Consider the following 12,573-nt stretch of genomic DNA (forward strand, 5'->3'; position numbering starts at 1 on the left):
GTTCTCAGATGGGCGCAGTGAGCACAGACACTTACCATTGCCTATATTCCCTGCCCCAGTGGTGTCTCCCTAAGTATCTGAGGAGGGACCAGCTTCCATGGCAAAGGAAATGCAATTCCTCCTGACTATCAGGTAGAATACTCAAAGGCTCGTCTCTCCGTTACTTGTCTCAGCCTTTTCCCGTGAAACTGCCTTTCGTGATTAGAGCAGCTGCAGGATCACAACTCACGGAACAAATGCAGTCTGTAGGGCGCCCTACCTTATGGTATTCCACCAGCGCGGCCAGCGAGGCGTGCTGCAGTCGGTCCACCCCCAGGAAGCTGTAGGAGTCCCCAGAGGCGTCTATGAGGAAATGCTTGCAGCCGTCCTCGGACAGGTAGGACAGGGCGTAGCCTTTGATCCTTTCGCTGACGCGGATCAGAAAGCTGCCCGGCGCGCAGGTGCTCAGAAGCTCGTTGGCTCTCTTTAGCGTGAGAATGCCTGTGGGAAGGAAAAGCAGGAGGTTCGGCTAGATCATTTCCAAAACTCATCTGTTTAGCACAGCTGTGTGGGTTGTGATTAGTGAAAGGGAAGGGCAACTTGAAGCCCACCTTGGGCCTCTCAGGCATGCAGCACAGCAGCGTGCCTAACATTTGGCCATTGGCGAGGGAAGGCTGAGGAAGCCAAGGGCCGGGGACACAATCCATTTCCCTCCCACACCCGGGTTCGGCGGCACAGGTGTGAGATGGCTGCTGAGCCTGGGGAGCCCTTGCCAGGCCTCCTGGGAGGGCTGGGCCAGGGAGGCACTTGGTGAGGCCTGAGAAAGGATCCTAGTCCTGAACAGTGGCTCTCGGCTAGAGCAGCGTCTGGACACGGCAGAGATAGATTTGGTTGTCACTGGCCGGTGGGGCTGGTGCACTGCTAAACCTCCCACGGAGCCCAGGGCGCCCCCCCAGCAAAGGGTGATCTGGCCCCAAATGCCATTCGTGCTGACGCTGAGAGACACCAGCCTGGGAGTCGGCAGGTTAGTGAAGAACCAGGGCCGCCCCAGGCCTGCTGAACACCCCGTGCTGCAACTGCTCCTACATGGCATTTATTGGTGTTCAAGGAATAAAAGTGTATCTGTACTTACGTGTGTGTGTAAATGTTTACACACTTATGTCTTCACATGTCTTCATATATATTCAAAAGAATGAAATGCTTCATATACATGAAGTTATATATGATATATATTACATTCTATGTAACACATTACATATACATTATATATACAACATATATATTACACACACATGCACACACACACACATTTATAGCTCATATGCCTCATGAATTCACACTAATTCAGACCAGCCTTTTGCCTGATTTGTCCAAGCGCATGAGGTCTGACTCATACTCAGTTTCCTTCTTACTCCTATTTAATTCCTCAGATGAATAGTGATGTTATCACACACACAGAATGCGTACAAACGCCTCTCAGAAAGACGGCATGTTATCCAGTGAGCTCCACTTGGGAGGAGGAGCCACAATCTCCTAGAGGCCCTTTTCACTTCAGCAGACAGATTCCACCATCAGCTCCGGGCTGATACTCAGGATATTATTAGGAAAACAAACAGACAAAACCCTCCCAGTGAAAAGGCAATGGATTATCATAGTCTGTTACTCTTACTAATGAAGTTAATTGAGAATCGAACCCAATTATCCAGAGTAAAATGTAAAATGAAACATTTATTTATGTTTTTAGCAGAACTTTAATAAAAGGAGGGTTAAAAAACTGCCTGTTCTCCCCCAGCAAAGATTGACCTAGCCTCTGTCCTGCCTTCTCCTGTGCTCCATCTGGGGGCCCCCAGGGTCTGCTCTCCAAAGCGCAGGGCAGGAGGCTCAGGTGCAGTGATGGCGGGGTGAGAATGGGGTGCGGGGAGGCCTGGCAGTCCCCCCACACACAGGAAGGGGCCCTGAAGTGAGGCAGTCTCCTGGCCTGTCCTGCAGGGCCTCCCACTCCACCGTGTTGCCTGGAAGCATCTGCGGCCTGCATGTTATCTCCAGCACAGCCTGCAGCTCCCTGCCTCTCCTGGGTGAGATGGAGCCGCCGGCATCTGTAGGCACAGCAGGTTCTGAGCCTCTGGGGACAGTGGGGATGTGGGCATGGCTGCCGTGCCAGCCATGTCAGGCGCTCAGAGGAGGCCCAACCAGGGCCAGCAGACACCACGCTGCTTGCCGGGGCTGATTTACCTTTCCAAATACACCTGTCCTGCTGATCAATTTCAGGTGACACCAAAAGTGGAAACAAGGCAACAGGTAACCAGGCTGCCCGGTGACTGCACGTGACCAGGGGCAGTTTCACCCACCCAGGAACTGCCCTGCAGAGCCCAGGGGCTGATAAACCATGAGGGACGGTGGGGCGGTGTTAGGGACAAGACTTCTCTCTCCTCCAGACTCACAGCAGGCTAACTCTGCAATCCGGAGTTGCTTAGGCAGATGGTGTAATGTACATCTGAATGTTACCCAGATGGATTTCGGTTCCCCAAACAAGAGCTATTCTGGAGAATTATAACCAAGCCTGGGCTGAATTCCTCCTGAAATCAGGTCAGAGTAGCTCCACCTCAAACTGCCTGAGAGCCTCTCAATCTGAAATTATTACCCTTACACATACACCTGGGCACTCTCTACCCTCCACAGACACCGGAACACAATAAAATGATTTTATTCAGGAAGCTGCTGAACACGCCGGTACGGACAGCAGACTCGTAAGGAAAGCGCTGAGGAGCCAAGGCTGTGCTCTTGCGTCACAGCAGGACCGCCGTTCCTGAAGAGCACCCTCTCTTGGAGCCTCCGCTGATGCAGGTCCATGTATAATTTCTCACGATCCCAACAACAGCAGTGGGCTGGCTGTGCCAGCTGGCCAGCAGTGAGCCTCGGCTGCCCACGAATAGAGCTCTCGAACGCAAAGCCAAAATCCAGGGTCAGGTACTAGTCACTGTGGACGCGGGCCGCCTCCTCACAGTACTTACCCCCTGATTGACTTCCCCGGGCACGACTCGGAATTCTGAAGCTGTGGTCTCCACCCAGCCTCTCCAAAGGTGGTGACACCCCAGGCTGCCTCCTTTTTACCAGCTCTCTTCCCACATATTAAAAGAACCAAACCTTTCAGAGGTCATAGGAGGATTTCTGTGCTAGTGAAAAGGGGTAAATAAACAACTTCTGTTACTTCATCAGTTTTTCAAATACACCAGGTCTCCACGCAGGGGCAGTGTGTTTAGAGCTGAATCCGGGCAGGGTGCAGCAGAACTACAGGGCTCAGCAGACACCAAGGGCCCTGCACGGGGTCTTCTGAAGAGGCTGGGGGAGCCGGGTCGGCCTCTGCGAGCTTGGAGGTTCACACGGTTGGAGTTGAGGGCAAGTGCCCCTCGCTGCATGATGCCAGGTGCTTCTAGAACAGTACCGTTCCACAGAATTCCCTGTGATGATGGAAATACCTTGCTGGCCACATGTGCCTACTGAGCAGCTGAAATGCGGTCAGTGTGACTGAGGGAACTCAACCTTTAATTTTATTTAATTTTCATTAATTTTGATGTAAAAAGTCACATGTGGCCAGTGGTCACACTGGACAGTGCAGCTGTAAGCCCCTCTTTAGGGCTCCCTGGCAGGCCCAGGAGAACCACTGGAGAGGGTGAACAGTCCCCAGGAGACCTGAAAAAACTCAGAAACTCTAGGAGGGTGCTGGCTGGAAACCCAGCAGCAGTGATGCTCCTACAGGAGGAGGACAGGCCCACTGGTGCCCTGCTCCACAGCTTCCTCCTGGAAGTACCAACTCATTCTCCAAGAGCCAGCTCAATGGCACGAAGCTTCCTGATTTCCCCCTGAGCTGTAAGTCTCAGGTTCCCCTAGGCCTGCTAAGCTCCCACTTCTACCTCCAGCTGACTGCCTATCCGAGGTCTCCCCTACTCCCACCCCAGCTGGGCACTCACCCGGCCCACCTGACGTCTCACCTACTCCTACCCCAGCTGGGCACTCACCTGGCCCACCTGAGGTGTCAGGGGTTTCTGCCCCAGGTGGGCACTCACCCTGCCTACCTGAGGTGTCAGGGGTTCCTGCCCCAGCTGGGCACTCACCCGGGCCACCCGAGGTCTCTCCTGCTCCCGCCCCAGCTGGGCACTCACCTGGGCCACCCAAGGTGTCAGGGGTTCCCGCCCCAGCTGGGCACTCACCCGGCCCACCCGAGGTCTCCCCTGCTCCTGCCCCAGCTGGGCACTCACCCGGCCCACCCGAGATCTTGCCTGCTCCCCCCCCCAGCTGGGCACACACCTGGCCCACCTGAGGCCTCATGGGCTACACCGTCCACACCTCGGCTCCTGCAGTCACAGCTCTGTCAGTGCTCACTGCACATTCTGCTGTGTGTCTCCCTGCCCCACCCCTGTCCTGTGAGCTCCTAGAAGGCAACTACCACATCTTATCTATTTCTCAGCACCTGTCACTTAGAAGATGCTCAGGAAAGAGCTAACAAATAATTTCATTATAATCAAGTCAGAAACTTCCTTCCCAGGGGCACTGCAAAGCAGCCACTACCTGTGGTCTGAGAATTGTTACCAGTGGCCCAAAGGTGCCCTCCATGTTTCTTTGCAGCACTGCCAGGCCTCACTTTGTTTATATGTGCACATCTGCCTGACCTACTTCCAGCATCTGGAAAATAGGTGCTTAAAACCAAGTGGAAGAGAACCAGATAACAGCGGCACCTGGAGCTCTCACGGTCGGGCCTGGCACTCCTCCAAGTGTGCAGGACCTCACGGTCCTCACAGCACCGGGCAAAGGCTGTGTCGCTGACCTCTAGTAACCAGTGAGAGAACTGAGTCACCGAGCTGTCACGGTGCGCTGACCCCAGGCAGCCCACCCATAGCGCCGTCCCTGCGCTGGCACCTGACGCTGCTCAGCACGCCTCCATGGGCCCTTCCACGGCGTCCTCCCACGTGCCCCACACAAGCCTACTACCATCCCCTTTCTGCAGGTGGGGGACCCGCGGCGGGAAGGGCGCAGGCCCCAGGCTACAGGACTCGTGGTGGGCCAGGGCTCTGTCCCCCACTCTCACCAGTCAGCTTTTTTGCCCCCGGGCTCATGGACTTTTCCTGGAATTGGCTGAAAATAAAATATGAGCATTTATTGCACAAAGAGGTGTTCATGTCTCACCTGGGCAACATAAAGGCACAGTCTTCAGTGATTATTTAAGTCACCTGCACTATCAGTAACCTCTGCCACCTCCCCCAAGCTCAGGTTCACACTGCTGAGGACAGAAAAGCCCCCTGCGTCCTCCCTGTGCATGCCCCATGGCTCTGCCGCTCATACGGTCTCCGCCTCTTGGCTGCCCAGAATGCAGTGCAGGGGGACGGCGCCAGGCAGCGTCATGAAGGGGCGCGCCTCTGCTACTCAGGCGACCTCCAAGTCCCATACTGCAGTCTGCCCAGAGAAGGGGGTGAATGAAAGAAAAACTGACTTAAAAGTTTCCACTTAAAACTTATTTCCAAGTGGCAACCCTGCCGGACTCAAGAGTGTCCACATTAGCCCCTGGGGGTCTTACAGTTGGAAGACAGCTCGGTATTTTCCCCCTTCAGCTGCCTCCTACGTTATGCTCTTCTTCACCCCTTCCATGTTGAAAGAAAGTGTTTCCGAGAGGCTCTGGGACCAGCCTCAGTCTCCATCGGGATGGAGACGCACCATGGCTGGCATTCAGTCTTGTGGGCTTGGGCGCCTGGGGCAGGAGGAAAGTGCTCAGAGCTCTTAAACTATGGTCCATCGCGTCTCCTTAATAATCAAAGGTTAAAATTACAGCCAAAGTCTGGGGCCTTGTTCCAGGTACTTACATGTGAACTCACCGGGTCTTCAGAACAACCCTATGCGGCAGGCAATACATTCTCTGCATCACCGGCAGTACAGGAGTCGTGGGACCTGCCTGAGGCCACGCAGCTGGCTGGTGGGGACCTGGGCTTTGGACTCAGGCAGTGTGTCCCCAGAGGTGCCTCTTAACCCCTACACTCTGCCGCCTCTTCCCCTGGCGGAAAGAAGTGGTGTCAATGCCCTCTGGCTAGGGCAGTAGAAATCCAGTACACAAAGCATGTGACAGCAAAGAAAGCCTGATGACAGTGTGGATTTCAAAATACTTCTTTCAGCAGCAGAACCCCCATGAGAGGCACTCTCCTTTGCCCCTCACCCACCCACCACCTCTCCCTGGCCTCTGAAGTCCCTTTAGGTCCCCCCTGCGCCCAGAGGGGATGGGAAGGCTGGAGCCCCCCGGTGTCTGGAATGGGGCTGTGAGCTCCCGTGCAGGCAGGCCCCATACCTGCTGGAAAAACTCAAGTCAGAGAAGGCTTTGGCATTAATGGACAACTCTCAACATCAGTGGAAAAAGATACTAACATCTCTGCAGCAAGCTGGCCGCACTGAGTCATAGATGATGTCAGGGTCTTCCAGAAAAGCCAGCACTGCACAGGATTTGCTGCAGAAAAGCTAGCTCTTCTCAAATCTGAATAAATGTGTGTAGCTTTAAGCGTCTGTCTCGTCTTCAGCTACTTCAGAAAACTGCACTTCTACAGGCAGCCACACAGGAGAGCGATGAAGAATAATCCAGACAAAATGTTTCGATGTCATGAGTGTCAATGAAGCCTTCATGCTGAAATGTAAGTGGATTCCCAGGGCTTCATGCTGAAGCCTTGCTGGTCTGTCTCAAGGGCAGGACAGGGACTGCCAGGGAAGGGACTGCCAGCTGCCCTTCTTTGCCACAGACAAGCAGTGACATATTCCAGCCACTGGCCACAGCCTGCCACACTCCATGAAGTGTGTGAATAATATGTGCAAACAAGGCAGGATGTGTACTTTTGGGGGACTTTGAGAAGTCACTCTAGTCAGTAATTTGTGTTTAGTTAAGACAGAAGCTTGGAAATCCCTTTGTGGGAGGTGGGCAGAATTTTGATGGATCTACAATGAAAAAATCTCCACTCCTCAGCAAAAGAGTTAAAGGACAGATTATCACTTATGGGAGCTAATTCCCGGATTCATTAAAATTTTATCCCCAAAGAAATCTTGGGATTGCAGTGCACTCAGTCCTGAATGGGCTGTGGGAGGCACAGTGCCAGAAGGAGAGGGACATCAGACACCCCGGGCCACAGCATCTTTGGGACTTGAGTTCTGCCTCCGCAGAGATGAGCAGGACTTCCTCCCCAAGGAGAATGGCAGTCTGGAGGGATGTGTAAAAATAGAAGTAATCAAAACAGCTGCAGTGTGAACTGTGCTGATATCCGATGTTAAAGGGATTTGCTTTTTAAGTAGCTTAACACATAAAATATTGGGACTAAAACGTTTGCAGGACAGGTTCAATTATATGTCATAACTGCAAAAGACACTGGCAAGGAACAAATCAGGGTGGAAATATCTGATGGACAGTCTAATTGTATCCATATTTGAGTAAGTGTTAATTACATTTCAGGGGAATAATGATCCACTACTGATGCATGAAGCAAGTGAATTCTCCTAAAAACAACAGAAGCAATTAGAAAATTCCTAAATCAGGAATTTGTTTATACATTCATTTCTATTTTATTCCCACCTTCCCACTCATGGTCCTTGCTGGCTGCTAAGCTCCTGGACATTGTTGTGTATTTAACACAAGTAGGAAAATGCTGGTGGACAGAATGAAGAAATGCATCTGTGGGTTTCTGGACAGACCTTCAAGCTTTGGGTTTTTTTTTGTTGTTCTTTGGCCCCTTTCTCCACGAAGCATAAAAGAGCACGTTGCTGAGTACAGTGAATGATACACTAACACACTTTGGAGACTCAGAATAAGGAAAACGACTTCGCATATCAGGATGTTAAATTTAGCCGGGTGAGCTCCCCAGCGTTTGCCACCAACTTACGGACATTCTAGACCATGAGGCCCATCCTCAAGCCTGCTGCCCTGTGCTGACCAGATGCCAGAGGGAGATGAAGAAAAGCTAGACTTGTATTTGAGGGTCAAGCTGGTCCTGAACTGATCAGTGAAGGACCACAGGGCTCGAGGAGATAAAAGGAGATGAAGAGAGAAGGAAACAATCCTTCAGGAGACAAAATTGCAGACTTAATCAAGTCTGGTGTGGAGATCACCAATCTAGGAAACAGAATATAAGACACCAGCAGTGCTGGACACACTGCATCCCCCTCCCAGCACCCACCCAACCCTAACTGGCAGGGCTCTGCCAGATGCTCCAGACAGCTTTACGTCCTGTTTGAAGGGCTGCTGTCCTTTCGTCTTTCCAAAGCATGAAGCCTTCTGGGATGACCTCCTGGCTTCTGGGCTTTTTAAAGACAGGTCCTAAACAAATACTTGTGGACTAACACAGGGCATTTTTGTAGTGATTAAGGTCTACTTTATGGAAGCTGCTTACTGCTTGTACATGACAGGATTTTGTGGTGAGGTCAGGATTAGAATGAAGAGAAGGGCAGGATGAGCTGACCCTTGAGCGACTCAGGGCTGGTAAGCCCTATTAATAGAAATGCTCTGTACGTGGATTAGCCGAGTTACTTTTAGAAACCTACTCTACAGTATAGATGCTACTACAGGGGAGAAAACGCCACTCAAACCTGGCATACTCATCTTGGAGTCTTGTGCCAAGCCTGCTAGGAACTAAGAAAACTCTGTGCTAATTTGGGAATATTCCATTAAAAAAAAATCAGCTTGAGATATAATTTACATACAGCAAAATTCACCAATTTGGTTTGGCAAAGGTATACAGTTGGGTAACCACTGCCACGATCATAATATTGCCTGCATTTCTATTATCCCAAACACTTGGGGCTCCTTATTAAAGGTCTGAATGTTAAATATCTGCTTCCTAGGATTCTACTTGGGAGTGAGCAAAACAGTGTCCACATAAAAATATGGTTTTTCCTTCTTCTCCTGGTTGGGGAAGGGGCAACACTGCTGAAGGAGGGCTCCTGGGCACTGGGACCTCTCCGTCGACAGTGAGATTTAGAGAACTCATTCCTTTATTGAAGAAACAATCTCTGTGCTATTACTGTCCACTGATTAAAATTTCACAGGTTATATAAAGCGCATGATGTGGGAGCCCCCACTGTTAACAGTCAGACAGGCTGTGGGTTTGAAGTTAGATGGATTGGGGTCTGGATGTGGACCCTGCCCCCAGCTAGTGGTAGATGTTGGAAAGAACTCAACATCTTAGTTCCTAGGTTCTTTTCCCATAAGGTGGAAATAAAAGTCACTTCCTTTAATGTGTGCAGTATAATGCTTGGCACATATTGCCCTTAAGCTCTAACAGAATCTTCTGACAAACTATTTTTTGTTTGAATTAATTAGAATTAATAAGAGAGTTCAACAGGGTGACTTGATTCAAGAGCAACATATAAAAGCATAATTCCTTACACCAATAACAGCCAATGACATGATTTTTAAAAATCCTTTTTAAATACAAACAAAGTGTCAGTACATAGGGCAAATCTAATTTGCCTTTTTTTAAAGGTACATGTATGTGTGGGAAATTAATCTAACAATTTAAAATGAAATGTAAGGAGAGATTTACCATGTCCATGGATGGAAAGATACAATAACATAAAGATGGCAATTATCTCTCCAAATTAATCTATAAATTCAATGCAATTCCATTCAAATATTCCCAGCACAGGTTTTAAACCTTGACAGCTTCCCCTAAAAGCTTTGTGAGCATATCAAGGGGCCAATAAAAGTTAAGACAATTCAAAGGAGTAGGAGGGAGAACTTGACCTGCTCAAGCCTTTTCTAAATACACAGTAATCCCCATATACGGGATCATGGCATCAATCGAGGTAGCACTACAAATCAAGTGGAGAAAGGAAGAACTATTTAATTATGTAATGAATGATGTTGAGACAATTGGCCACTTGTATGAAAAAGAATAAATTGGGTCTCTACACCACAGCTCATACACAAAAACAAATTACAGGTGGATTGTGTATCATAAAACAACCAAAAGCCATAGGAAAAATAGCTAAACTCAACCTCACTGAAATGAAAAACATCTACACCTCAAACTGTGCACAAAAGCTAACAGGCAAATCACAGAGTAGAAGATACTTGCAACCCCTCATCTGACAGAGGATCAGCACCTAGAATATCCCAATCCTATAGATCAATATTAAAAACTCAGTTTATTGGAAAAATGGTCAAAAGATTACAAATAATTACAGAAGAAGACACCCACCCAGCCAGGAACCTTGAAAGGCTCAACCTCACTACAAATCAGTGCAAATTAAAATAATGTGACTGCACAGTGGTCTCCTAAGACTAGTGGGAAAGGAGCCTGGCAACACCAGGTACGGCAAGAAGGTGGGAAAACAGGCTCTGCGGTGCAGCGGGTGGGAGTATGGATGGGTTCATCATCACTTTGGAGGGCACCTGGCAATGCTTAATATAATTAGAGATGCACACACCCTACATCCCAGCAGTTTCCCTTCTAGATGTACACCCTGAAGAAATTTCACATACGTGTACAATGAAACACAGGCAAGGGTGTACACTGTATCATTTTCTGTAACAGCAAAAAAACTGTACCAAATTTAGAAGGGATGAATCAATGATGTGCATGTGTAATAAAATATAATTATCTTACTGAACACATATAAAACATGTTTTATAGCATATGTAAGTACATTATAAATAACATATATGTATATTATAAAATACTGTACAGTATGTAAAATGAATGATCCAGTCTATATTTATAAACAAAAATATCCAAAGAACATAATGTTGAAAGTTGCAGAAGAATGTGTATAACATAATACCATGTAAATGTTAAATACAATACTATATATATGTTTTATAGAAAGATATACATGCATGTTTTATATATTACTAATATATTTTACAGAAATACACACATATGTAATAAAAGTATAAAAATATGGATAGAAGGACAGCCTCACAAGAGTGGTTCACTTCTGGAGAAGGAGAGAAGGAAATAGAATCGAGAAGGAAGTAAAAATGGGGGCCTTAATTCGCTGTCAGGTTTCATTTCTTCCTAAGAAAAGGAGGCATGAATAAACGCAGCTCTAACACTCACCATGTCTGGAGAGTGCGGGGAACACTTGCTGCGGCGTTGGGGTTAGAGTTACCGCCACACTCTCTTTTCATTTAAGTATTTCAGTCAGAAAAATTGCTCATTGGATGAGGGAAGGGAGCAGAATCCTCCAGGCTGTGCGGGAGCCCCAGCACTCCGTGGAAGGCCTGACGGGACAGGACTGGCCGTCCTGAGCAGGAAGGGGCCCCGCAGAGCCGGGCTGTGAGCTGAGCTGCAGGCTCCCGTGTCCCAGCCTGCTGCCCGCGCAGCAGATGTGGGGCCCCCAAGCCTCCAGGAGCATGTGAGCCAGTTCCCTGAGAACTGGCCATGGAGGACCTTCAGGACGGATAACTGCTAAGGCCTGAGGCAGGCACAAGTGCCATGTGCAGGGGCAGGGGGGAGACGGCTGTCGGGGAGTAGCCAGCGAGGCAGGGGACGCGGTTTCGGACAGGTCTGGAGCAGCCACCAAGCGGGCTCTGTGGAGCCCGGAGGGGCCTTGGGTTTTCCTCTCACTGCAGTTTGGTTATGGTGAGGAGGGGACAGAGATGGAGACCAGGCAGGAGGCCGATCTAGGAGGCCAGATCGTCCCGGTCATTCACATCATGATGAAGCCCAGAACTTTCTCCCACTGAAAGGTCTCAGCAAGGCAGGAGGCTTTCAGATATGCACGACAGCATTTTCACAGCCCTCCAAAATGACTACGAGCATTAAATCTCCAAATGAACCAATATTAACCACATCTCCAGAATATTAAAAAAAAATAGAAAAATACCACAGAGTTCCTTCACAAAGCCCTCCACCCAAACTCCTGGCTTCGAGTATTCACAATTCTGTGGTTGCACCGTGTAGCAAGGGGGACTACGGATCCGCAGGAAAGTCCCCCCAGGGTGCGGGAGGAAAAGCGCCCTGGGGAGGGGCCCGTGCACACCACCTGGAAGCAGGCCCAGGTCTCCAATCCCCTGGGACACCAGGAGGCAGCCCACGAGAGTGCCAGCTCGCCTCTGTGCCAGTCCGTCTGGGTCCTAACATCAAACTGCTCCAGGGGGAAGCTGACATGTGCTTTGGCTCTAAGGAAAACTAACAACAAATGAGTAAGAACCCGAGAATCTCTTCAGTGGGCCCTCCCCGAGTCCCACTTGGCCAGTGGGGCCGAAAGCCCAGGGAGAGCTGAGCCCCACGGCCTCTGCGTACCTAGATTTGCTTGGGACCATCAAACAGTGCCCGGCAAGTAGAGGCCAGTGTGCATTTCAGGGTCTCTCTTGCCCTTGAACTTTTATTCCAGCTCCTCCCTCCAGAAGTTCAGAAGCAATAGCCTGTTTCGCGGGTCATGGAACTGGCACCCACAGAGCATGCGCCCCCAGTGGATTTTGGAGCCGCTCACCATTTTGCCTCCACATAGCCCGAGCGGGAGAGGAGACCTGACCCAGGCCTGGGGCCCCTTGCTTCTCCGAGAAAAGCCCTAGACGTGATGCAACCAAGACACCCTCTAGCAGGAGCGAGCTCAGTGACAACCTCACTTCTG

The 12,573-nt window shown here is 49.9% G+C and overlaps 1 protein-coding gene across 4 annotated transcripts in view; it reads right to left on the reverse strand.

The window, feature by feature from the left end:
• Window positions 1-12,573, reverse strand: part of SH2D4A (SH2 domain containing 4A) — a 54,715-nt gene that overhangs the window by 3,089 nt on the left and 39,053 nt on the right. For all 4 annotated transcript variants that reach the window (XM_036896296.2, XM_036896294.2, XM_036896295.2 and 1 more), the window contains one exon: window positions 260-480. In XM_036896296.2, the coding sequence (XP_036752191.2) occupies window positions 260-480 (221 nt within the window). The remainder of the gene's footprint in view (window positions 1-259; window positions 481-12,573) is intronic.

The sequence above is a fragment of the Manis pentadactyla genome, chromosome 7 (assembly GCF_030020395.1).
Source record: "Manis pentadactyla isolate mManPen7 chromosome 7, mManPen7.hap1, whole genome shotgun sequence".
Taxonomy (NCBI): domain Eukaryota; kingdom Metazoa; phylum Chordata; class Mammalia; order Pholidota; family Manidae; genus Manis; species Manis pentadactyla.